The following is a 25,316-nucleotide window of genomic DNA, read 5'->3' as shown; positions in this document are numbered from 1 at the left end:
TTCATTTTTTATACAAAGATTCCATCTTAAATTAGTCCTTACAGAGTGACAAATACAAACCATATGTACAGTGCATCGCTTTCTTCAAGTAAACCTACTACATCATCATCGTCATTATTATCATCATCATCAACTGTGTATGAACAGTTGTGTCCATTATTAGAAAGCTACAACAAATACATTTGAGTTTCTTTCAAGTGGGTTCCAGGTACATTTCAATACTCAAGGCCGTTTTCGTTTATTGGCAAGAGCAAGTCAAGTTCAGTCCAAACAGCAAAACAGCCAGTCTATCTTTCTCTCTCTTCCTCTTTCTCTCTCCGTCATTCAGTCAGTCCCCTGCAGGGTGAGTCATCAACCCAGAGAGAGGTGGTCCAGGAGGGGTGGGGGCTCCAGCTCCAGCACGGATGAGCCAAAGTCATACAGTTGTACAATAAAATGACAATAATGCACTATAATAATTAGGCTATATAATATAACAAATGTGCATTTTAATGTGTCGTTTCAGTTATTTAGATTGATTTTGGTCGTTTTGTCTCTGTGATTAATGTGTGTGTGTGTGTGTGTGTGTGTGTGTGTGTGTGTGTGTGTGTGTGTGTGTGTGTGTGTGTGTGTGTGTGTGTGTGTGTGTGTGTGTGTGTGTGTGTGTGTGTGTGTTGACATAGCTGCACAGCCTTGTTCCTGCAGGGATGAATAAAGTTGTACTGAACTGATCTGAACTATTACATTCACTATGTATTGGTTGATCTATAAGTTATGTTACCCCAACATATTTAGGGAATAAAAAAAAATAAAGACCAGTGTGTTGCAGATGTTTCAATCTGACCACTGTTGTCTTATAAGACTTTAAAAAAAAGAGAGAAAAAAAAAAGTTTCAATCAGGTAACTATCAGATGTGGCTAAAATGTTTCACTTTGGCCTCACAGTCCTGTTTGAGTTTCTCCAGGAGATCACGTCATGATATTGATGGATAATTGGGTGGGGGTGGGTCTGATTGGCCTGGTGATGGTCCTCCTCCTCCTCCTCCTCCTCAGGTTGACACCCCGGTCCTCTGGGCGGGGCTCAGCCCGAGTCGTCTCCGCTGTTCTCGGACCCCGGCTTCCCGGTCTCGTCCGGTCCCTCCGCGGTGCCGCTGTCCGACTCCTCCTCTATGGCGAAGCGCGTGTCCGCGGAGGAGCACAGGGAGCTGATGCTGCTCTGCTCCGTGCACAGCGCGCACGCCAGCGGTGACGGCAGCGCGCCCTCGTAGTGCAGGTGTCCGAAGTGGTTGCCGTGGCTACCGCAGAAAGGCAGGGACACCTCCACCGAGCGCAGTCCGGTGACGGAGACCGGGAAGGTGAGGCTGTGCTTCTTGGGCAGCGCGCCCCACTCCCGCTGCTCCTCCTCGTGCACGAGGCGCGTGAAGATGTTGACCCTCCTCTTCTCCCTCCTCTTGGAGCGGAAGTAGCCGAGCATTATACCACAGAGGAAGATTCCGTAGAAAGACATGACTATCAGGATGTACAGGTACGCGTTCCCGTCGCTTCTCCCGTCGCTTCTCCCGTCCACCTGGTTGTTCACGCTGCTCTGCGCGTCCACGAAGAGGCGTTGGGATGAAGCTGTGGAGTTTTCCGGATGCTCCATTTTCTGTTAAAGGTGCGCTGGAAAAGAAAGGAAGTGCAAAAACATAAATATGATGACCTGTTGTTGTACAAGTGTTGTTGTACAAAGTAATTACAAAGTGATGAGACACCATGAAGAGTCATGACATCCCACACATACGCAGTGTCCATGTGTGACCGATGACGAAACTCCATCACAAGCTTAATTTAAATAAGCAAAACACACATAAAGCCCAATGCAAAAGTAAAACAAAGTAGCATCAATCAGTGCTGCCAAAATGTTCTGCAAATGGCATCCAGTGCCTTCATTTAATGGTTTGTTGCACTATTTCAAAAACCTTAAATGAAATTAAATCAACAAATTCACTTAAATAAACAACTTCCTGTTCCTTTTTTACAAGATCATTTCCTTGGATTAATTAGGGTTAGGCAAAGTTTTTAGATACAAGTTTTATCTTGTGTTTTCATTTCTGAACTTTTTATTCTAAAGAAAAACCTTTACCAACTGTTTAGAAAAGTTCCTATAAATTAACTTATATTAGACTATTACACTGACTTATACTGTATGATATAAGTCAGTGTTAACAGTTTGTAAACTCCAGTGTCAGTGCGGTCATGCGTTCACTTACCAAAGTGAAGAGCTAAGTCTCATGTGAATCTTTGCAGCTTGTGTTTCCTTTCAGCTCTTCTGGACTTTTGGCTGCTCCACTACACGGATCAAGTTATTTATACAGAGACTCTGGATGCTTCATCATGAGTCACGTGACGGCCGGGGCCTGATTGTAAGATGAGCCCTGCAGCTATGGAAGCCCAGGAGGGACGTTTTAATAAAGAAAGAAAAAAAAGAAGAAAAAGACGGAAGAGATAAAAACTTCAAGATGCCTCTATCATTTGACATGACTGAAACCTCAGGGGGATTCTTCTGAACGCATCAAATGCCCATGAGAATATTAGACTTACTCAGAAACATTACATCATCTCTAGAGTCCAACAGAAAGTCCTGAGGGGATGTGATGGAAAAATACAGTTAGGAAAAGGATTAGGGTTAAAAAAAAATTGGTGATGAAAAGTGAAAAGATAACAATGTAGGAACTCGTCTGTGCATTTTGCACCAAACCTCTGTGGACACAAACAAACAATAACTCCATCCAGTCTTTTCATCTCAATGCATGAGATTTTTCCAATTTCCTTGCAAATGAACCTGAAGCTCATGAATAAAACCGTGCAGCATGTTTTTGAAAGGCACAGCGGCTACGACAGAGTGATGCAGAGAAACACACTGAGAAGGACACTTTATCTGTATTAGAAATTCGAATTCTACAAACCACTAATTGTGTATTATATACTACAAAATATAAGGGAACATGTACTTTTATCTGCAACAGAAATCCTAACACAACAATGTTAAAGGTTGTGCATTCAAATAATCTGTATTTTAGGAAAAGATACTTGCGCAAATGAATTAAATTTAAGTCCTAATTCTCCTGTTATTGAAATATTATCAAACATTACATGATTTACATAGCATTGCACTAGTGGAGCTGCTACTACCAACTTTTAAGAGGATGTGATGAGGCGACCTTGTCATTAAACAGATGTTCATCCAGTTGTCACCTGTTTGTAACCTATCAGCCTCCTTTAGCTCCAGGTTTGTTCTCCACCAACTCCTCAATGTACGAAGAGCTGTGTATGAATATTACAGCCAAAAGCTTTAAAAAGGTTTTTCACACAAGTGTTGTACGGTAGGTTATTGTCAGGTAAAATCGGATAAACTTCTTTACTCTTGTTTACTTCTTCCAACATGAAAACAACTTTTTCATTATTCCAGCTAGATTTTTTTTGGGGGGGGCGGGTATGCTTGTGTTCGCTAGCTCACTGCTCACTAAAGTACACATAAAACAAAGTATTCTGTTGAGTTTTCACCTCTTGACAGGGTCGAGTAAAGCCAGCGAGTGCACTGATTCAAACAGCTGGTAACAACTTTCCCTCAGGTCAAAGCTTCTGGCCTTGAGATTTCAAAATGCCAAGAGCAATGTTTCAAGAGCAGTCTCAAAAGGTGGATTCAGACGTGGCTCATTTGGAACAGTTAGTTTCCGAAACAGGAAACAACTGCTTGTGTTTGGCGCAACACAAACAACCCAAAAGAAAAATGCAATACATCGTTTGTTCTAGCCCGTGAATCAGAACAAAGCAAACTTATTTCACCTGTGACTTTTCTTAACAAACACATAAAATTGTAGGGGGTTCATCATCTTCTATCCTGGTCATGTCATCCTAACCAATGAGTCAGCTTTTTCCTACCTAGCGACAAAGATAAGAGATTCAGTTTCCTAATTTTGCTTTTATTAGGATAATGTTTAATTTCTGAAGCAAATGGAGGAAATTAAATATAACATTTACAAACAAAGGCTGATAGATTCAACTATCTCTGTGAGGCCCTGTTGGGCTGCTAAATGCTCCATTATATCCACCAGCACCAGCCAATCACTAAGTGCATCCGTCCGTCTTTCCCACCATTAAGCTAATGAAGCTAATTGGCTGTGTGCAACTCCGACTCAACGAAACCTGTGAAAACAGAGTCATCAAAGACATGTGAGATTGTTTTACAGTTATTATTAACATTTCCTCAGTGATATGGGTGGCACGTTCTCCGTCTTGTAATAATATGATTTCCAAATGACTGGTTTAATTCAATATAGTGTGACTGAAGCGCTCAGCAGACGCAGACAAGGAGGATTGACACCTCCACGCTAATGACTGGTGAGCATCAGTGGTTTAATTACATTAGACTCCAATCAGTCATTTACATTATTGAATCAGTGCAGGCTGATTTCACTCTTTAACTCATGAGCAGACGTAAAAACACGTCATGATCCGTCTGCATCCCGTGAGGACGTTATGATGAATATAAAATAATTAAAAGTGCTCAATTTAATTAATACAAGGTAGAAATATTGAATAATAAAATACAGCATTTATGTAGACCAAACACAATCTTTATTTACGTCATTTGAGTATTTTCCAAAAGGCAAAAAATTACAAATAAATAGTTGGATGCACTTACAGTATGTTACAAGGCAGGCTCTCGCCACAAGAGAGGGAGTGGAGCTCCTAAAAGTTAAAGTGAAGAAGCCGGACGAGAGCTTCCTCCACTGATCACAGCCCCACGTGCACAAGCATACGTCTGTTTGTTTGAAACACGACGTTGACACATCAGTCAGGAGTTAGAAAGGCGGTGACGCAAACAGAGAAGGCCACAGGTGCTGCACTGTGAGGAGCGGGAAGGGGGAGGGGGAAGGGGGAGGCCGCCGAGTCGCACACTCTGTCACACTCCTGCACACGACAAAGAAAAATGTACCAAGGCTTCGAACTGCAACAAGTGCAGAGGTTTCACTTGTAAAAAGAAAAAGAAATGTGCAAGATTTTCCACCCATGCACACAGAGAGGTTTCTATCTAATAATAATAATAAGCCCTGTGTGTGTAAATCAACTGCCGTTCATATTGCACTATGATTTTTCAAATGTGACAGTGATTACAACAGTCATTTGGTCTGTAATACAAGCGAGCAAATGTGCATTCCTGCGCGCTCTGTGCAGTATGTATACAACTAGACTAAACAACAGCACATCTTTGTTTCTTTTCTCTTTACATGAGCCTGTTCGCTGCATTTTTATTTGTCATTTTCCTAAAAAGAAAAAGAAGCAAGAGCATCATTGTTAAAATTCATGAGGGCAGATGTGGTCTTCTTTGCATTTTCTTTTTTTTTTCACTAATCTGCTTCTCTTTTGCCCTCAAATGACTTCTTTGTGTTTTTTGGTTTCATGATGTGCTGATGGAGGAGACGTCCCGCGAGCGCTGGGCCTCAAAGTCTGACTGTGGGTGGTAGGAAAAATAAACCAGTGACAGAACTCAAAACATATTAAGAAGAAGAAGAAGAAGAAGAAGAAGAAAGAAAAAAAGAGAAAACACACTTAACCGTCTCCTGGCCTGCAGGAGAAGGAGTGTGAGGAGTGAAACCAGAGAATAAAAAAATAAACGACAGAGAGGATTGTGGGAGCAACACGACGACGACTCGAGCGTCTCGTGGTCGAGCATAAAGCAACAAGGCGACAAGGTGCTCTAAGAGTTCAACAGATGACACACATACACACACACATCTGTTTCATAACTCACATCTGGATCAGTAAGATCTCCACACAGAGGTCACAACACCTGGATGGACAAAAAAAAAAAGAAGGGGCAGGGGAATGCAGCAGTGGACAAGGAGGTAATATTCATATTCATAAATATATATGTTTTTGTTTTTAGCTTGACTTTAGTAAGAAAAAGGCTTCCACAGTAAAAGGAGGGAAGGTGCAGCATCTTTTCTTTGAGATGATACAAACATTAATGTTTCACCACAGATTCATGTCACTGTGGATCTTTATGGACGGAGTAGAAAACAGAGGAGATGGAGATGGGAAGGGAGGAGGAGGAGGGGGGGTTGTTTCTGAGTCAAGTGTTGGTCTGTGCTTTGAGAACGAACAATGACGATGGCGACGAAGCTCCTCGTGGTTATTTTCCTCCGTACATTCTCTCAATGTCGTCCTGGTAATGTGTTTTCAGCTCCTTCCGTTTGAGCTTGAATGCATCAGTCACTAATCCCGTCTCCGGGGTCCAGGGGTCCGGGCTCAGACGGATCTTGCGAGGGATCTCAAAGCGCTCCAGCTGGGCTGCAACAGACGTGAAAGCATGGGAGGGGTTGTTAGGAAAGGAAACTCAAGGTGTGTGTTTTTTTTTTTTTTATCTTTCCAACGCGTCACTGTTCAGCCCTTTGAGCCGCTCTCACCTGCCAGCGCGGCCTCGGTGATGACCTTGAGCACCAACTCCTCGATGGCCTTGCTGTTGCACAGCTCCTCCAACGAGCCGCGGATGCTGTACTGGGCGGCCAGAGAAAGAAGCTGCTTCTGATTGGGCACCACGAAGCTGATCACGTACGTCTCATCGCTGCAGGAACAGTAGGGAAGGGGGAGGAGGGAGCGAAAGAAAAGAAAGAAGTCGTCACAAAGTGAACGTTCAGCCCCAGTGGAGTGACGGAGCACAAACAGGAACGACTGTCAACCCTTCGCCAAGTGAGATATTCGGCCTTAAAAGGAAACAGAGAGTGAACGGATCACAGCCCAGCACAGTGAGCTGAGGGAATAAATTTGGTCAAACGGCCAAACCTGTTTGTTTTCCACTGTTAAATGGAGCAGGAGGCACCGTCACCTTTAAAACCTGATAAAGCATAAACATGAGTGTGTGATGTAGTGTTGTCAAACATTAAAGGGATAGTTCAACATTTTGGCAAATTGCCATAATCCATATAGTCATAGCAGTAGGTTCATTACCTTTAATTAATTGTCGGTGCAAGCTATTTTTAGAATGGCGGAGCAGAGCCGCGAGCTGCTCAGAGCTACGCTACGGAGGCTCATGGGATTTCTTGGTTTCCCTCATCAAACTCATCAAATACTGTACACAATCCAACAACTCCAATGCCCCCGCCGGGAATGCGCAACAGTGGTTTTGCATGTATTTACCTCTAAAACAACTCTGTCTCGTAACGTTCCGTTATCATCTCATAGCGTGGTGAATGTGCAGGTCACAACTTATCCACCAGAGCGTTTTGGAGTTGTTGGATTGTGTATTTGATTAGTTTGATGAAGGAAACCAAGAAATCCCATGAGCCTCCGTAGCGTAGCTCAGAGCAGCTCGCGGCTCCGCTCCACCATTCTAAAAATAGCTTGCACCGACAATTAAAGGTAACAAACCTACTGCTATGACTATAGGGATTATGGCAATGGGTCAATTTGCCAAAATGTTGAACTATCCCTTTAAGGTTGAATCTATCTATAGGTTTTGTCTCATTATGGTACAATTTATTTTTTATGCTTGAAAATATCTATGACATTTGAATAGGGTGGATGATTGAATAGCAGCAGAACCGATGCATACATTAACACCTACTTGACATGGTTAAAGTGTTAGCGACCCGTGAGAGAGACATAGATTATGTTTGAACTCACTCACTCACTCACTCACTCACTCACTCACTCACTCACTCACTCACTCACTCACTCACTCACTCACTCACTCACTCACTCACTCACTCACTCACTCTTCAGGGAGTTAAGTGTAGACGACATAACATAAAAACATTTCCACACCTTCCTCAAATCATTTCCTCAGCATTGTTTTTTTTTTCTATTTTTCAGCAGGAATGTTATTCATGATGATCTATGTTGAGACCATCAGTTGTACACTACTTTTCATAATGCATTGTGGGATACTTTAAGTACACTATATATGGGATGCAGCAATAAAAATGGGACTCTCTAGTTGCTTTGTTTCCCCAACCATTGTACCAACCCAAACCTCCATCAGACACAACAACAGGCTGAAAAAGGACGTTAGATTATGAGCACTGCTGAAAAAAATCACACTCTCTCATTAATACTAAGGGATTACAGATGATTTTACTCGTGCAGTGTGAGAACAACAACACCTGACGTTATCTGTGACGTGTTTTGAGTCACTGACGAGTGCATGAAATCATCCTGCACCCTCTCATTCTTCAACATTAGCGCATTGAAGCTGAAAAGGACAGTGAGAAACATTTCGGGCTCAATACTGCCACCTGTTGATACCACTGGAAGAAACATGCCTTTAATGTGTTTAGGTCTTGTCACACAAAAGACTGATGTTATATATTAAGTGCACTAAGAAAGAAAAATGTCCAAAGAGTCTGAAACTCCTGCAACACTTGTAAAACAGAAGAACTTTATTAATTTACTGTGTCGCTGGAGTTTTGATGTCTTTGGTTATATATCGAGCTGCCGCGTAATTGTTTTCTGTTTTATTTCACTCTTTTCGATGTGGGCACGGAGCCGCGGTGCCTCATGAGACATCCGTCAAATTCAGTGACACCAGAAAACATCTCAGGGCTGCTGCTGCACTGCTTCTACAGCACTTTATCACCATTTACACTGACACTTCACTGGAAGCACCGCAGTTATGTAACAGTTGTTGTCAAGCAGCAGCCTTGACACTGAGCGTTTCCCTCACACTGTCACCGAGGACAGAAGAAGAATATGTTCTTTAATGCTTCTGCTGTAAATGGCCACAGGCTGCTGACAAATTCAGGGTCTAAATAAATTTGCAAACTGTAAAAAAACAACAACAAGAAAACTGGCAAATAGAGGCTAAACATGATTAGCTAAGAAGAAGATAAACAGCTACTTCAGTGGATTCTCTTATTACAGCCAAGTGGAGACGTAAACAAGCCTGAGCAGCATAGTCTGTAATGATGACAGTGAAATACACACACACACCTGTTGGCATAGGCACAGATGTTGTCGATCAGTGAGCAGTTCTTCAACATGGCCTCCACCTTCCCCAGGGAGACGTACTCCCCAGCCTGCAGCTTCACCAGGTCTTTTTTACGATCTGGAAACACAACAGAGGAAGCTGCTAAGTTGTGACGACATGTGTATGTTCATCTATGAGTGAGGATACAGTTGTGCTCAAAAGTTTACAGTACATACCCTGGAAGATTTTGTAACTGTGTGCCATTCATTAAGGAAAACATGAGTGATCAGACAAAACAGATTTCTCTTATTTTTAATGGGATTCAAATTAAACTGTTGAGGTTTGAAACTTTGATGGTACCAGACCTTGGTGGCTTTGTATCAACAAAACCCCTAAATTTCCACTTTTATGAGAGCTTGAACTCTGCTGATTGGCATTCTCAAGTCTTTGGATCTCTTTTTACATCCTTTTTTTGTTTTATAAAGTTGAACAACCTTCTCTCTCAGGACTTTTGACAGTTATTTTGCTTTCCCCACGGCTCAGAATCCAGCAAAGTCAGTGCAGCAATGGATGAAATGTGCAGGTGTTTGTCAAGAGCCCAGAATCTCATTGACACTAAAGTTGCCATTTAAACCTGTCTGTGTCATTCTGTGTGTATATTATCAGGGTTGAGGGTATGTAAACTTTTGATCAGGGCCATTTTGGTGTTTGCACTTATCATTAGGATTCAAAAAGATCAAACACAATTGTGTGATAATAAATGGCTTCGTCCAGCCACTAACTCTGAATAAAGAAAGTTTTGTTGCATTATCAATTATATTTTCTTAAATGTAGTCAGTATTTCACAAATTCTGCCAGGGTATGTAAACTTTTAAGCACAGTGTGTATATACAGTAAAAAAGAAGAAGGAAAATGGAGGAAGTTGGGGGAAAAACCCATTTGTCAGTGAACTGCGTCTATCTGACCAGTGCCATCTACAGTAGATAAAACAGAAGAGTTGGGGGCTCTGGCTCCGGAGTGGAGTAAACAGGACCAGGGAGTGATTTCCAGAAATGAGGTAAAATCTGATTCATGCGACGGTTTCCTGTCAAACTGATGCATGGAAGTGCAGCACAGAGGTCAGCTGGAAGAAACACAGGAATGTGGGGCAGAGAGTGGATGATGTGGACTATTTAATGTTGGAGCATCTGAATCAGGGCAGTTATCTACCCCCCCACCCTCACCAAAAGCCTGGGTTTATAGTCTTTTCCTCACCGATTATCTTCAGGCACCCATCTCCGTGAAACTCCCCGATGTCTCCCGTGCAGAACCACCTCTGGCCGTTCTCATCCACAAAGAAGTCGTCTTGGTTTTTAGCCTCCATCTTGTAGTATCCCATGGTCACGTTCGGTCCGCCGACCAGAATCTCTCCCCGAGGATGCGGCTTGTCTGTGCTGCGGTAGACGCCTGAAAGCAGAAAGAAAAGTTTTACGACATCAAGCGAATGAGAAAAGTCCAAACAAACAAACAAACGAACATTCAATTCTCCCGCAGCATAATATTTTTTTTGCAGATAAAAAACCTGACAGCGTGTTTACTCTAACTTCTATTTCTGCTCCGCCAGCCAAGCAGGCAATAAAGTCAACTTGATAAGTATCAAGATTTAACAGGGCGTAATAAAAATGAGTTATAACGCCTTACATTAAAAAAAAAAAAAAAAAAGACAGAAGTTGTGCAGGAGCATGAAGGAAAGCGGCGAGCCTTCCTTACAAGGCTGTGAACCACCAGTGATCTCTGACAGAACATGTGGCCTGGAAAATGTGGAAACGATGGACAAGTAAACTCCAGAAAGTGTTTATGTTTATGTGTGTGTGTGTGTGTGTGTGTGTGTGTGTGTGTGTGTGTGTGTGTGTGTGAGATATGGCTGCACTTAAGAGTATAATACACGTCACGTTTACCCATTCATATATTTCATATATCACAGCCATACATAGGCTACTACTCAGGGGTCGTTTGGGGATTCAGTGCTCTGCCCTAAAGGATGCTAACATCTGGAGGAGGTGGGTGTCAAAGCCAGCCACGTGAGAGGATGAGTGGGCAGGGTTTCATACAAGAATGAATGACGAGATGTATCCGTTTCAAAAACTAAAGTTTACTTAAGGAAAAAACAATTTACATCCATCACTCCTTCACTCCGTAGAAAAATTATGTGCTCCCTATCACCACTCTCACCACTCCAAACTGAGGCCGTCGGTGACGTAATCTCCCTCAAACGCTGCACTATAGATACACAACATATAGATCAAAAATACATAAATCTCGATCTCTTTCTACATCTATACATTTTGGCTCCTACAGTGGGAATCAAACCGCCGACCTGCTGCCGCGCTACTTCCTATAAAGCTGTTTGCAGCCGCCCTAGAGATGAGATGAGTCAGAGTCGGACTGATGCATGTTCCTGTGAATCCATCTGACATTGTGTATTTCATAGTGTGCGTGCATGTGTGTGTGTGTGTGTGTGCGTGCATGTGTGTGTCTGTGTGTGTGTGTGTGTGAGTGTGTCATCACTCACCCTCCACCCAGTCTTTGAGCTTTATCTCACAGCAAACCAGCGGTCCTCCCACTCTCCCAGTGCTGTAATCCCACACTGGAACAGACAACACACACACACACATGATCATGAGGAAGAAGAACACCACCAGCATCAAGGCATGACATTCGTTACCATGGCAACATGACCTCACTTGTTCCCTCGCCATGGAAACCCCATCCCCCAGAGAGGGAATATCCACCAAAACAAAGCGTTTTTTTTTTCTTTTTTTCCCCCTCTGGTCATAAGTGAGTGAAGAAGTGACCGCAGCGGCGCAGAGAGCCGGGCACCGGGCCACTCGGTGGTCGGTTCTGCTTTCTGCCTGGGAAAGAAAACCTCGCGAGGGCCCGTTTCCATTATCTGACAAAATGTGTTGTGTTGTTGGCAGCGATCGAGCCGACACATCGTGAAGTTCAAAACAGATGACTGGTGCATGGCAGATGCAAACAGATGAGGATGAGGTTTCTGTTCTCAGAGCGAGCAAGATGACTTGTTGCGTGTTGTTGTTTTTTTCTTGCTCTGTTTACTACAACCCACGCACTTTATTTTTTCTTATTATTTACCCCCCAACCATCCATTTTCCCATCGCTGCTGTAAACCCCCCCCCCCCCCCCCCCCTCCTCCTCCTCCTCCTCTTCGTCTCTCCTCATGTCCTCCCACTGTTTGTCTTTTTTTAGCCCTGCTCACAGGTTGTGGAAACTCCATCACTCTCGTACAGGTTCTGGAAACTTCCCACAGTTACTCAATGTTGGGCAACCTTTCCGGTAAAGCCCTGGGCACGCACTACATGATTTAGTAACTGAGTTCAAAATGAACTGGGTTCAGCTGAGTTACTGCAGATAGACATGACTCAGGCCAAACTGGCAGCTGTGTCATATCGAAGCTACGTGCTAACAACAGTATGCCAATATGTTTACAGTGCTGCTAACATGCTACCACTTAATGTTCATCATTGTCACGCCAGGCCAACGTTTTGTAATTTGCACACAAACACAAGGTCTTGTGTTTTGCAGGGGTTTGGCTCCTGAGAGGGACAAGAGCATGTGTCCAATACTTGTTGAAAAATTTCACTTAAAGAGGAACTATGAAAGATTTTTTAGCTTAACTATGCTACATTTTTGCCTTAATTAACCACCTTCAGAGTAACAGTGATGGTTAAATCAATGATTTTTAACTTGTTCCAGGGAGAATGGAGGCTCTTCCACCTACTAGCGTTTCTTGCTTGTAAGATCAGAGCCTCCGACCCGGTGTCCCAGCTCTCGTCTCTGCGGTACCATGACACAAACGTAACCCGCCCCGTAACCTGTAATCTCTTGTTTATGACAGATAAGACTACACAAATATACACATGGTAACATGGTATATGATAAATAACATGATCCACTACGGCTGGCTTCATTGTAAACAAATGCACATGGCTGAGAGGAGGGTTAGCAAAACAGCAGAAAAACGACTGGACCCCTTTAAAGTCACAAATATGTAAAGGGTAACTATGCAACGCTTTTTCTCTGTTTTGGTTGTTTTTTTTTCCTCTACAGAACTCCTCCTAGGTAAAAATCGTGCACAGCTCCTGTTTAACTCACGGTGGAGCTACAGCAAAAAACAAAAAACAAACAAACTGGGAAATCATCTAGTTTGGGTTCATCCTAGGAGACCATGAAGGTCTGTCACAAACTAACAGCGGTTTCTGAAATATTAGTATCTGATCGTGAGATTCAACAATATTAACGACATTATCAGTTTCTTCTATGGTTGAGCTGACTCAGATTTTCCCCCTTTTTTAAAAATACTATTTAATTACTTTGCTTTGGTCCCAGTCTGCAGGGGCGATTTTTTTTCCAAGGAAAATCAAGTCTGCAACTATCAGGAATTACCAGTGACCTTATCTTGTGATACAGTGTGAGCCAGCATCCGGTTCGGAGGTCACATCCTCGTACATTTACTGTAACATGCTGACAATGAGCTGATAATCGCTGCAGTGTCAGATCGGAGGCTGATTATTTTGTTGGATGTTTAAGGGGACATATGATGGAAATATAACTTTTTAAAGGCTCTTTAGCATATATTTGGGTGTCTGTCTTGCCTTCCGGCCCCCAAAATGTGAGAATTGACAAAAAAATCTGTAATATTCAGACTACTTTGGTTGAAATCCACACGGTTTAACGAGCTGTTCCCTCAGTTGTCTTCCAGTCATGTAACTAGGATTCAAATTTGCATAATACCACCCCTACCTGGTACCAGCAGAAGGGGTTGGTAGTGGTGGTGGCAGTGGTTCATTTGCATTTAAAGGGACAGACACTGAAACCAGCCGTTCTGAACAGGGCTGTTTTGAGAGGATGAAAAGAGCTGTGATGTTTGATCCTTGGGGTATTTTGACCGGAGCATGTCACGGATATGTCTTTAAGAGACCTGGGAACTATTTTAATTTGTGGAAAGGGGGCATAATACGTCTCCTTTAACACTCCCTTACACTCGCTGATGGTTCCAGCCCCACAGGTCTCCGTCAGGCCGTACCCCTGACCCACAGGGCAGCAGAAACACACGTTCATGAAGCGCTGTGTGGCGGCAGAGAGCGGCGCTCCTCCCGACAACAGCACCCGCGTCCGACCTCCGAGCAGAGAGCGAACCTTCCTGAACACCAGCCTGTATAGGTGTGGATGGATAGAGGAGGCATATGCATTTAAAAAAACACATGCTTCTCCGCAGGTTTAGGGGATTATACAACTCTCTGAGTGAAATGCACCTTTTCTACTCCCTACGTACTTGTCACATAGAGGCGTGCTGTGTCCTTTGCTGAGCTGCTCCAGCTTGTAGTTGTAAGCCAGAGTGAAGAGAGTTCGCTGGAAGCAGTTCATCTCCTCCACTTTGGTCATCACGTTCTTATAGATGCGATCCATGATCTCCTGCAGCCAGAGAGAAAGAACAGGAGAACAGAGGGAGAGAAAGAGAGGCTGGTGATGAGATACATACTGTACATGATGGGATTAAAAAGGAATAAATAAGAGGAAACTGTAGAGAGAAAAGTTTAGACTGAAGCAGAGGAAGTCAAAAGTCGGAGATAAGATAAAGAAGAGGGATGAATCAGAGATAAACTAGAAAAGAGAGTTACGGCCAGACACCATGGCAGGAAACCGTGATTAGATCTGGACAATAAGTTGATGTTTTGTATCTGCAAAGTGAAAAGATACAAATTTGAGAGATTGTTATACAAGGCCCAGGCAGGAGCTGTGACACTGAGCGAATGTGAAGCAAAAAATATTTGGTTCTTTTATATTTCGGCCTTGTTTGTTGTTTGGATATTTTTATGGGGATGGTCAAACTTTGAAGAAAATTACTTCAAACTAAAATTAGGCCTGTGGTTCCAGCTCTGCAAATATTTACTACAATGCTATAATGCCTATAATGACTTTTTTTAAATGGAAAGTAAAAAAAAATTGTTATAAAATCAGAAAATGTCAAATTTGAGTGGGCCAGAGCAGATGAAAACACAGGACGTTTACAGAACAGACCAGCTGTTTCTGGATACAACCAGTCCAACGAGTCCATACAACAAGTCCAGTCCAGTACAGTGTGGAACACATATGTGTTCCTAAGTTTGGTTGCATAACGGCAGCGCTCCCCCAATGGATTACTCACAATGAGTGACCTACAAAACCAGAGGGAAACGAATGGCATCTCGTGAGTTAGAGAAAAAAAAAACCACAACAGAAAAACAGAACTGATGTCGACTTCTTCAACCTGAAGGAAGAAATACAACAATGTGAGGGAAAAGATAATGAGTTGGGAAAGAAGATGAAAGGAGTGATGAAATTCATTTAGTGCAGGAAAGTACTGTAACCCAAAGGGAACATAAATTAATTAGAAAAAGCTCATAATAATTATAGTCTCATGAACCATAACATTAAAACAGTGGACTAGTTTTAATGTTGTGACTGATCTGTGCGTACTGTATAGAAACAATTGAAACTACAAATAAAGTTTCAAATGAATTTGCTACACAAAGGAAACAACATTAGCTCAAGTTAAGCTTGAATAAATGTCATTTAAATATAAAAAAACCTGCTGTATAATGAGTTTTAACACAAACTACTATGATCTCTGCAGTCATGGATCACATGACATTGATCTTTAGAAGATAAACACAAATTTAATGATTAGAAAGGAAACAGGCCACAGATATAAACTCAATCAGCTGTGTATCAATAGGCTATATTATCACCTGCTAATGAAGTACCAAGCACAGAGTAGTGATAGGATTAAATAAAATTTGATATAAACTCCTATTTAAGCTTTTATTTATCAAATTCTAACAAAGATCTGTTTTTTTTTCTTTTTTGTAGCTGGATTCTTGACATTTTTAACCAGCCACTCTGGCTCTGGTTTATGTTGGCATGTGATACAGTGAGCTTCTTTTTCTTTTTTCTTTTTTACTTAAAATTCATGGTCAGTGTCATGAACAGTGACCTCAAAGATGCAACAAAAAAAAAAATTCAGTAAAGCTGAAATCTGTTTATTCAGCTTGTTTCTCTCACTCAGTGATAAACTGGTGTCTCTGAAATGGGAGCAGGAATGTAAACTCCAGCTCCCAGCAATTTGGTATTATTTTATTCTGTTCCCAGTCGCATGCTTGACTTCACTTTGGTTTTATGAGTCTCCCCTCTTGTCAAAAAGCCGGAGAACAGAGAAGACGACCGAAAACCCGCGCATCAAGAACTCTTCATCACCACCATCATCATCATCATTGTCCAAATCAGTTGAGTGTCAAAAGTTGTGAGTCGTGGTGAATTGGGGAAAAGGGCAAGAAGAGCAAAAAACAATAAAAACCAGCTGCTCCCTGTGTGTGTGTGTGTGTGTGTGTGTGTGTGTGTGTGTGTGTGTGTGTGTGTGTGTGTGTGTGTGTGTGTGTGTGTGTGTGTGTGTGAAGCTAATGCAGTGAGAGAGGAAGTGGACACAGGATTCATGCAGCAGCCCGTTGTCATATCACAGCAAACAATTTGTATGCGTGTTGGTGTGCATGTGTGTGTGTGTGCGTGTCGTGGGGATAACCACATGGGGCTTTCTCACGTTCTGTTTACAGCTGTGAATGGTTCCAGACACTGGGGCCCTCCGACCTTTACACTACGACCACTGGGAGATGTGGGGGGGTAGGGTGGAGTATATGGAGGGTGGGACTGTGCCGATGGTGTGAGAGACAGAGAGGGAGAGAGAGTACAGCAGTGAGGGAGCATTGTCTGTATAATCTGACCAACGTGAGTAATGGTATTATAATGTCCTGTTATCCAGGGTTTACTCATTCGTCTTCATGGGGAATGTCGTTGAAGTTTCACAATTTTCTAGGAATCCAGCCTGAAACTTAGAGCTAATAAAGTTTAAAGAAATAAAAAATAAATAAAAATACTGGTAAAGTGGAAAAGACGGTGACTATGTAACTGTGATATCAAGTGTATAGAATAAATTACTCATCACAGTTACAGTAAACTACATTCAAACCAGAACCAGAACCTTAAAGTTAACACAGTGACCTGCTGTTAAATTCGTGTTTCTGGCCAGTCCAATACTTATTCTCTTTTATGGAAATTTTCCACAATAACATGTCTAAAAATGGCTAGATGATAGATTATAATCCAGTTTTAAGTCACATACTGTATAAAAGACAGGGTTTGATTTACAACTATGTATTTTAACCAGATGAAGGATTTTAGTCCCTGCACATCTGGATCTTAATTTATAGTAAATATTAGAAAACAAAGCGACTAGTTTCTTCCTGAAGTCCTGTGTCTGCTGAGCTATGTCAATAAATCAAAGGTTTTTAACTGTGTTTGTATCCGTATTGATCCCCTTGAGTGTCAATTATAGACAAAAGGACGACTCTGTGGATAAGATTAGCGTCAGTCTCAGCTTTGATGTCCAGTATTGTTACAAGAAGCTAATGGTGATGGCGGTGAGGACTAGGACTGCAACTAACGATTATTTTCATGATCGATTAATCTGTCGATTTTTTAAACAATTAATCGATTGGTTGTTTGGTCAATAGAATGTTAGAAAATGTTGAAAAATATCAATCAGTGTTTCTCAAACCACAAGGTGACGTCCTCAAATGTCTTGTTTTGTCCCCAAACCAAATAGATACTCAGTTTATGGTCATAAAGGAAAAAAAAACAAAACAAGAAATATTGCATTTAAGAAGCTGAAATCAAAGAATTTTGACTTTTTTTTGTTTAAAAACGACTCAAACCGATTATTCGATTATCAAAATAGTTGACGATTAATTTAATTTAATTTAATCAATTAATTGTTGTAGCTCTAGTGAGGACAACTAGCTAGTTGCTAACTTTCCCAGTCTGCTGTTAGGTGCTTGGCCTGTTTGTACAATGGCTTTTTAAGGCCTTTGTCAACTTCAACAGTTTCCTGCTGCTGGAAATGACCAGAAAAATTAGACTGAGACAAATGTTGAGTGGTGTAAATCCAAAACAATGAGCTGAAAGATGATAAATGCAGAGCAGAGCAGTCTGATGGTAATTCTCTGCTGGTTCATCACTTGAAGCACCATTCTTTTATGAATTATTCATATTATAAAACATCAATCACAGCAGCCTTAACCCTAATATTTGAGGGTGCAGTGATCCATGACTGTGTGGATACAGGATTAGATCAAATTCTCGGTAACACCCTAAGACTTGCAGACTTCCACTTTTCTGCCCTACTTTTCGTTTCCTCCTCCGACTGTAAACTCCCTCTAAAACTAATAAAGCGTTTTAAACTGGGTGGAACACTCACTCAGCTCCTTGCATTGACAAAATAAATACTGCCATGCTACGTTAAGCCCATTCTGACGTCATCGCCGCTGAGATGGATTAATCTATAAAAATGCACCTCGGGGGGGGGGGGGGGGGAGATGAGCAGGAGCAGCCAACCTCAAATATGCCACTGTAATACCAGGGAAGGGAGGTATAGAGAGCATTTACGTCACAGTGAGTCCATTAGATACAGGTCTGCTGGACTCTGTCAGCCCCCTCCCCTCCCTCACACAGCTGGATTACTGAGTATTGTCTGAAACAATCCTCATGAGAAAGTGAGTCAGTGAGAGATGCTGTGAATCTCAGGATTTCTCACTCATGATGATACTGTCGTCGTGGACAGTGATTAGTCGTGTCGTACCGGAACAGCTGCCATCAGGGTGGGCTGCAGGACGCTGGTGTCTCCTTTGCTTCCTTTCTTTATCTTGGTCGACTGCGGGTGGGAAAAAAGAAAAAATGTCACAATAATGGAGGTTGCACAAGTCAGATTTTTAATGTGAAATCTGCTTCCCACTGGTTCTGACGCAACAAAAGAATGACACATTTATTTATCATTTGATAGAATAATTGAATTTGTTGAGTGTGTGGGATTTGGCTGTGTATTAAATGTTCTCTATGTATCATACTGTATGTTATCCGCAGTATTTTATTATGCAGGCTGGATGTTTCCCTCAGTTTCCAGGGTTAAAGATAAACTGGTAGCTACCTTAGATACAGATACAGACATGAGAATAAGTTTAATTCTCAAAACTATTTGTTTAAACCAAACAACCTCACAGTCAAAATGTGTAAAGTTAAGTTCTGGTGCAAAATTGAATACTGCACATTTCCCATACCTTATCATTGCTATACAATATTTTAAAGGGATAGTTCAACATTTTTGGCAAATTGGCCCATTGCCATAATCCCTATAGTCATAGCAGTAGGTTTGTTACCTTTAATTGTCGGTACAAGCTATTTTTAGAACGGCGGAGCAGAGCCGTGAGCTGCTCAGAGCTATGCTACGGAGGCTAATGGGATTTCTTGGTTTCCCTCATCAAACTCATCAAATACACAATCCAAAAACTCTAAAACGCTCTGGTGGACAAGTTGTGACCTGCACATTCACCACGCTATGAGATAATAACAGAACGTTACGAAACAGAGTTTTTTCATAGGTAAATACATGCAAAACTGCTGATGTGCGTTCCCGTCGGGAGCAGTTTTTCATCAAGCAGTCTCTGCATTTGCCTCGAAAACAACTCTGTCTCGTAACGTTCTGTTATTATCTCATAGCGTGGTGAATGTGCAGGTCACAACTTGTCCACCAGAGCGTTTTGGAGTTGTTGGATTGTGTATTTGATGAGTTTGATGAAGGAAACCAAGAAATCCCATTAGCCTCCATAGCGCAGCTCTGAGCAGCTCACGGCTCTGTTCCGCTGTTCTAAAAATAGTTAGCGACAATTAAAGGTAACAAACCTACTGCTATGATTATAGAGATTATGGCAATGGGCCAATTTGCCAAAATGTTGAACTATTCCTTTAAGGACAACAAAGAAGAAAGTACATAGTGTACCATGACATGAACCTGAACTCTTCTGTTTTTGTGCAACTTTACCTGGTCAGCCAGAGTCTGAGGTGAGGAGTAGCCGATCCGACAGCCGTGGGAAACACATACGAGCTCCGCACTGAGCTCCAGCACGTGGGCGAGAGGCAGGTAGCCGATGTAGGTGTCCTCCTCACTGTGAAGACACACAGGAACCAGCTCAAATTTAAACATTAGCTCAAGTTATATTAAATAAATGTAATTTAAATATTAAAAAACTGCTATATAATGAGTTTTAACACAAACTATTATGATCTCTGCAGTCATAAATCTCATGATAGTGATCTTTAGAAGATAAACACTGTGCATGTGCATCTAAAAGTCTGTGTACTCATTTTCTAGAGTATCACGTTTCACTGGTTTGGAGAATCAGGGGAGTACGTGATGAGGCGGTTTACACGGTTGTTACAAGTCTGATTATGTTGGTAACATTCGTGACCCTCTCTGACCTCCGTCCTCCTCACGCTGCCTCCCTTCCTCGCAGTTTTTTTCTTCCCTCTCTTCTGCATTTCCTCTCACCCCTGTCTCAACACCCCAGAGAAAAGGGCCTGTTTTTGTTTTAATGTAAATACTCGAGCTGCGTGGTGGCACTAGCAGGCTGACTAATGCTTGTGCACGTGCTCAGTGAGAGACACGAGAGACGTTAGCACGAAAACTTAAACATTGTGCTATCGGAGAATCATAAAGCCAACAGAATGAAACCAGTGACAGTGGAGATGTGGAGATGAGGGGAGGGGGTGGCGGAGGGGAGGGTTAGGTTGGAAAACAACAGATAAGATGAAATTAATGTCCTCACTGTGCTGATATAATGCAATTTAAACATCTTGTCTCTTGTTGAGATACAGTAAGGACTGGAGATGCTCTTGGACATAAATGGATTTCGGCTCATACAGCGCCGCGCTCTGCTTTTATGGAAATAAAACTCACTGATGCATAACTCTTCTCACAACACTATAAACAAGAGCCACAGAAACACCACAATCTCCTAACCAGCCTATACTGGAAAGCTTCACCAGTCAAATGAAACTAATTGGTTAAGTTATCTACATTTTGGGATATACAGGTATGTATTCACTGAGTTGCTGAGAACTGGGTGAAAGTTAAAGGGGAACTATGTACTGTAAGTCTGATCGCTTTTCCTCTGTGTTGCTAACCCTTCTCCCAGCCATGTGCATTTGTTTACAATGAAGCCACTGATATATATCATATACAATGTTACGACGTGTGTATCTGCATGGTCTAATCCACTTTAAACAAGAGATTATGGGTTACGGGGCGCGTTTGTGCCGGGGTGCCGCAGAGATGAGAGCTGGGAAACTGGGTCAGAGGCTCTGATCTTACAAAGTTGGTTTCCAGCCAAGAGATGCTAGGTGGAAGGCAGAGAGCCTCCAGTCTCCCTCATAACAAGTTTCATGTAATTTATTAAACCATCACAATTACTTCAAAGCTGTTTAATTAAGGTAAACATGTAGCATAGTTAAGATACAAATCTTGCATAGTTCCTCTTTAAAGCATCTACAAAGAACTTTCATTTTGTAAACAAAAGCAGAAGTGTTTTGCAAGACTGCATTTCCCATGAGCTCTAGCATATATTGTCGTACAGACGCTTATCTGGCTTATCTAGTGTCGTAAATTGTTACGCCTGGTGGACCGACCTGACCACTGCCTCCTGAGGGTATAGAGCTACAGTACACGATTTAGAAACAGCTTATCTTCCCACCGATGGCCTCGTTTACTGTTGTAGGTCAAACAGAGACATCAGCAGAAACGAGAGTCTTTTGCATATCCAGGGCTTGTAACAAGTTAGCTCAGGTTAGTTTCGCTTAACTTAGCACAAAGTCTGAGGGGAACAAAGACCAGAGGAAACAAAATCATCGATTGTTAAGAGCGCACAGGTTTCTAAAGAGCAGTTTTGAAGGTTAAGAAGAGTGAGCACCCTGACACTTTTTTACACTCATGAACACACGGCACCTTTCTACATGATAATAACTAATTCACAAATTAAGTTATTATCAAATGAGTCTTAATGTTAATGTGTTAATGTGTCCTTTTTGTACTTATATTTTATATTTCTATGTTCTCTATTTATTTATTTTTTGCACTGCTCTTGTTAACCAGTTTTTGTTCAGTTGTTTCTGTGACTGCTATGACATTTCAGTTTCCCTCTGGGGATTAATAAAGTTTTTCTGTATCTGCTTTGCTGTAGCCATCTTGGCAGCGCCTGACTCTGCCCCCTAATTGTGATCCTTTTAAAGCAGAAGTGAGTGATATATTTGTGTTAATATAAGTCTTAAATAGTTATATCTTCCGACAGCAATCACTTACATAGAGTGTTTGGTCTGAATCACGGGTCTGTCAGTCACTCTGCTCTGCTCTGAGTCGAGGAGAAAACATTTATCGTATCCTACAGTTTTTATCCAATGAGGAGAGAGAACGGCATGCAGGGCTGTGTGTGCAGCCAAGGAACGCCGTGAATGTGGCGACGTAGGGACGAGGACTGTTATGGTGCGTTCAAGGAAACTCGTTTTTTTCCGACCTGTGACGTCGTACCAGTTCGATCTGGTACATAGACTGTACAAAAAGACGTACTGGTACGATTTCACGGGTCGGAAGTTACGAGTGGCCGTTATAGTGACTTTCACCGGTAAAACAGGTCGGAAAAACACGAGTGGGTTGCCTGGAACGCTACAAAGTCGTAAGTTGTGACTTGAAGCTGTAATTTATGATTTCAAAAGCCTGCCTGGAACGCAGCATTAGCCAAAACGACCGGATCACTCACTTCTGCTTTAAATATAAAATAGTATTCTTTTTGCACATATGCACATAGAGCACTTTATTGATCGATCAACCTCACTTGTTTTGTTTTTTTTATTTTAATTTTATTTATATACACATATATCAAGAGTCAGTGAAACGAAATTTCGTTCTATGCACACTGTGTATTTTTGAATGACAATAAAGTAGCTATTCTATTCTAACTCCAAGTTAATCTAAAATTTTGCAAAAAAGGAAGGGGGGCAACTGTGGAGCTGAGATATCTGCACTCACCCACCTGTCAAACCCTAAATCATGCAGAGTTGTAAGTCTGTAAACTTGTTTGTTTCTTTATGCTGTAAAGTTATGCATTTTAACATGGGAGTCTATGAGGACTGACGTGATCATTAGAGGAGGACTACAAACACCTCTATAAAGTAGCTCACAAGCAGTGGTGGACAGTAACGGAGTAAATTTACTTGAGTATTAGATTTCTTTGGTACTTATTACTCTTACTTGAATACATTTCAGACAAATATTTTTACTTTTACTCAAGTTAATTTCTAGGAAGGCTGAAAAGTACTCGTTACTTTCAGGTCTGCTCTTTTTTTTTTTCTAAAATACTATTGAACACAAGCTCTGTTTGTCAAAGAAGGAAACCCTAACCCCTAAACGCAGCACATCAGTGCAGGTGGTTTCAAAGAGTTAATTCTCAGAAACAAGAGTTAAATGGTCCTTAAATTCATTTGGAAAAAAATATAGTAATTCATTGATGTGAAAAATAAGAAATTTACTCTTACTCTTACTTTTACTTAAAGGGATAGTTCACCCTAGAATGATATTTCGCTCATTATCTACTCACCCTCATGTTGACTAAGGGCTGGAAGAATTTTCAGAGTCCACCGTCCCTTCTCTGAGTTACAGGGGGTCTTGGCGTAGCAGTGCATTTCAATGCAACGGTTGCAAAGGGACACCAGAGCTCTTCGTAAAAAAACACACACAAAAAAACATCCAAATACCTCCATGATGCTCGTATGTAATGTCCGTCTTGTGCTGAAGCCCCAAATTGCGTAATTGTCCCGAAAAAAATTAAATAAGTCTATATTTTAAGCTTGTTTGTAGCGGAAGCTTCTCGAAGCTCCTCTTCCTGGTCCGTCCAAATCTCGCGTGATTTGCGCCGGCGTCAGTGCGGTTACTGCAAATCACGCGACGGACATTACATACGAGCATCATGGAGGTATTTGGATGTTTTTTTGTGTGTGTTTTTTTACGAAGAGCTCTGGTGTCCCTTTGCAACCGTTGCATTGAAATGCACTGCTACGCCAAGACCCCCTGTAACTCAGAGAAGGGACGGTGGACTCTGAAAATTCTTCCAGCCCTTAGTCAACATGAGGGTGAGTAGATAATGAGCGAAATATCATTCTAGGGTGAACTATCCCTTTAAAGTAAATTTATAAGCATGTACTTTTGGATACTTAAGTACCTTTAAAAGCAAGTACTTTTTTACTCTTACTCGAGTAACATGTCGACTGAGCTACTTTTACATGTAAAGGAGTAAATTTTTACCAGTAGTATTTGTACTCTTACTCAAGTACTGGGGTTGAGTACTCTGTCCATCTCTGCTCACAAGTTAACATGATTTATGTTGTTAAATTAATCAGGACAAAAAACAGAGTGTGCATTGGACATTTTGTGAATAAAGAAAATGTGATTTTTGATTTTTTAGATCAGATCAGAACAAAGAAAATGAAAACACCAGGTCTGGTTGGAAATGCGCTGCATGTGTCGTTAACACCTTTCCTCCTACACATCTCACATCCCCCGGTGGTGTGTGTGTGTGTGTGGCTCAGCGTGTTCACACGTGAGGTTGTGGTTTTGCGTACCAGAGATTAGGTATCCGCTCAGCCATCCCTGTGATGCCGGCAATGATGTTGCTATGGGAGATCATGACGCCCTTTGGTATGCCCGTGGAGCCGCTGGTGTACATGATGACGGCGATGTCCGAGGGCAGCGGCTGCTTACGCTCACGTGCTGCTGTAATGTGGAACAGAGGAAACACACATGTGACGTGAACAAACACACACACACACAAAACATAGATTGAATTAACCTAAAAATGCCTCCGTGATTGTTTACACACGGGTCACACAGACTCGTTCTGGGAATAAAAGTAATAACCTCTGTTTTCTTTTTCTTCCACGTGGAAGAAACAGGATGAACGTGCCAGTGTCGGAGCCCGAGGAAATGTTTTAAAGAGTCTGTAATTCGATAAAAGTTTTGTAGACGTTCAAACACGCAAATGGAAAAAATATTCAGCTGTGATATTAAACAATCAGACCCGTCTCGGCTCAGTGAAGAAGAGTTTATGTCTGACTGCTCGAGCCAAAAACAAAACAAAACACCATCTCCACTCCTTTACTTTCCTCTCCTCGTCTCATCTTTCTCTCACCCTCTTTAATCTCTTGCTCTCCTCAGTCCTGCCTCTTTAATCTTTATTTCTTTCTCTTATCAGGACTTTCACTCTATCCAGCCCTGGGTGGTGTCATCTCAGTGTGTGTGAATGTCCTCAGTCACCTTGTAGGAATAAATCTCCTGCAGCCTTCTCGTTAAATCTGAATGGAAACAGTCATAACTTTAAGCTTTTACCAACTTTTAGGTGGATTACCTCTGTGTTCATACTGTTAAC

General features: G+C 41.8%; 2 protein-coding genes across 3 annotated transcripts in view; both read right to left on the bottom strand.

The window, feature by feature from the left end:
- Nucleotides 1-1,059: 1,059 nt before the first annotated feature.
- Nucleotides 1,060-2,352, bottom strand: kcne4 (potassium voltage-gated channel, Isk-related family, member 4; the record flags this gene model as incomplete). Its single annotated transcript, XM_083984471.1, has 2 exons — nt 2,228-2,352; nt 1,060-1,637 (listed from the first exon to the last, which is right to left on the bottom strand). Exon 2 carries the CDS (start codon nt 1,618-1,620, stop codon nt 1,060-1,062), a length of 561 nt encoding a protein of 186 aa, XP_083840597.1. The 5' UTR covers nt 1,621-1,637; nt 2,228-2,352.
- A 2,208-nt stretch (nt 2,353-4,560) lies between these two features.
- acsl3a (acyl-CoA synthetase long chain family member 3a) overlaps nt 4,561-25,316 on the bottom strand; it is a 44,071-nt gene continuing 23,315 nt past the window's right edge. Inside the window, exons 6-15 of one of the 2 annotated variants that reach the window (XM_083984368.1) lie at nt 24,514-24,664; nt 19,889-20,012; nt 18,653-18,724; nt 14,258-14,397; nt 13,965-14,137; nt 11,477-11,551; nt 10,180-10,371; nt 8,949-9,063; nt 6,428-6,585; nt 4,561-6,311 (exon numbers count right to left, since the gene is read on the bottom strand). In XM_083984368.1, coding sequence (XP_083840494.1) covers nt 6,154-6,311; nt 6,428-6,585; nt 8,949-9,063; nt 10,180-10,371; nt 11,477-11,551; nt 13,965-14,137; nt 14,258-14,397; nt 18,653-18,724; nt 19,889-20,012; nt 24,514-24,664 — 1,358 coding nt within the window. In that variant the 3' untranslated portion in view covers nt 4,561-6,153. Of the gene's footprint in view, nt 6,312-6,427; nt 6,586-8,948; nt 9,064-9,098; nt 10,049-10,179; nt 10,372-11,476; nt 11,552-13,964; nt 14,138-14,257; nt 14,398-18,652; nt 18,725-19,888; nt 20,013-24,513; nt 24,665-25,316 lie in introns of those variants that run through there. The other variant, XM_083984369.1, reaches the window with a different exon arrangement.

This window comes from Trachurus trachurus (genome assembly GCF_905171665.1).
Source record: "Trachurus trachurus genome assembly, chromosome: 13".
Lineage (NCBI taxonomy): Eukaryota > Metazoa > Chordata > Actinopteri > Carangiformes > Carangidae > Trachurus > Trachurus trachurus.
This window is presented reverse-complemented; position numbering and strand designations above follow the sequence as displayed.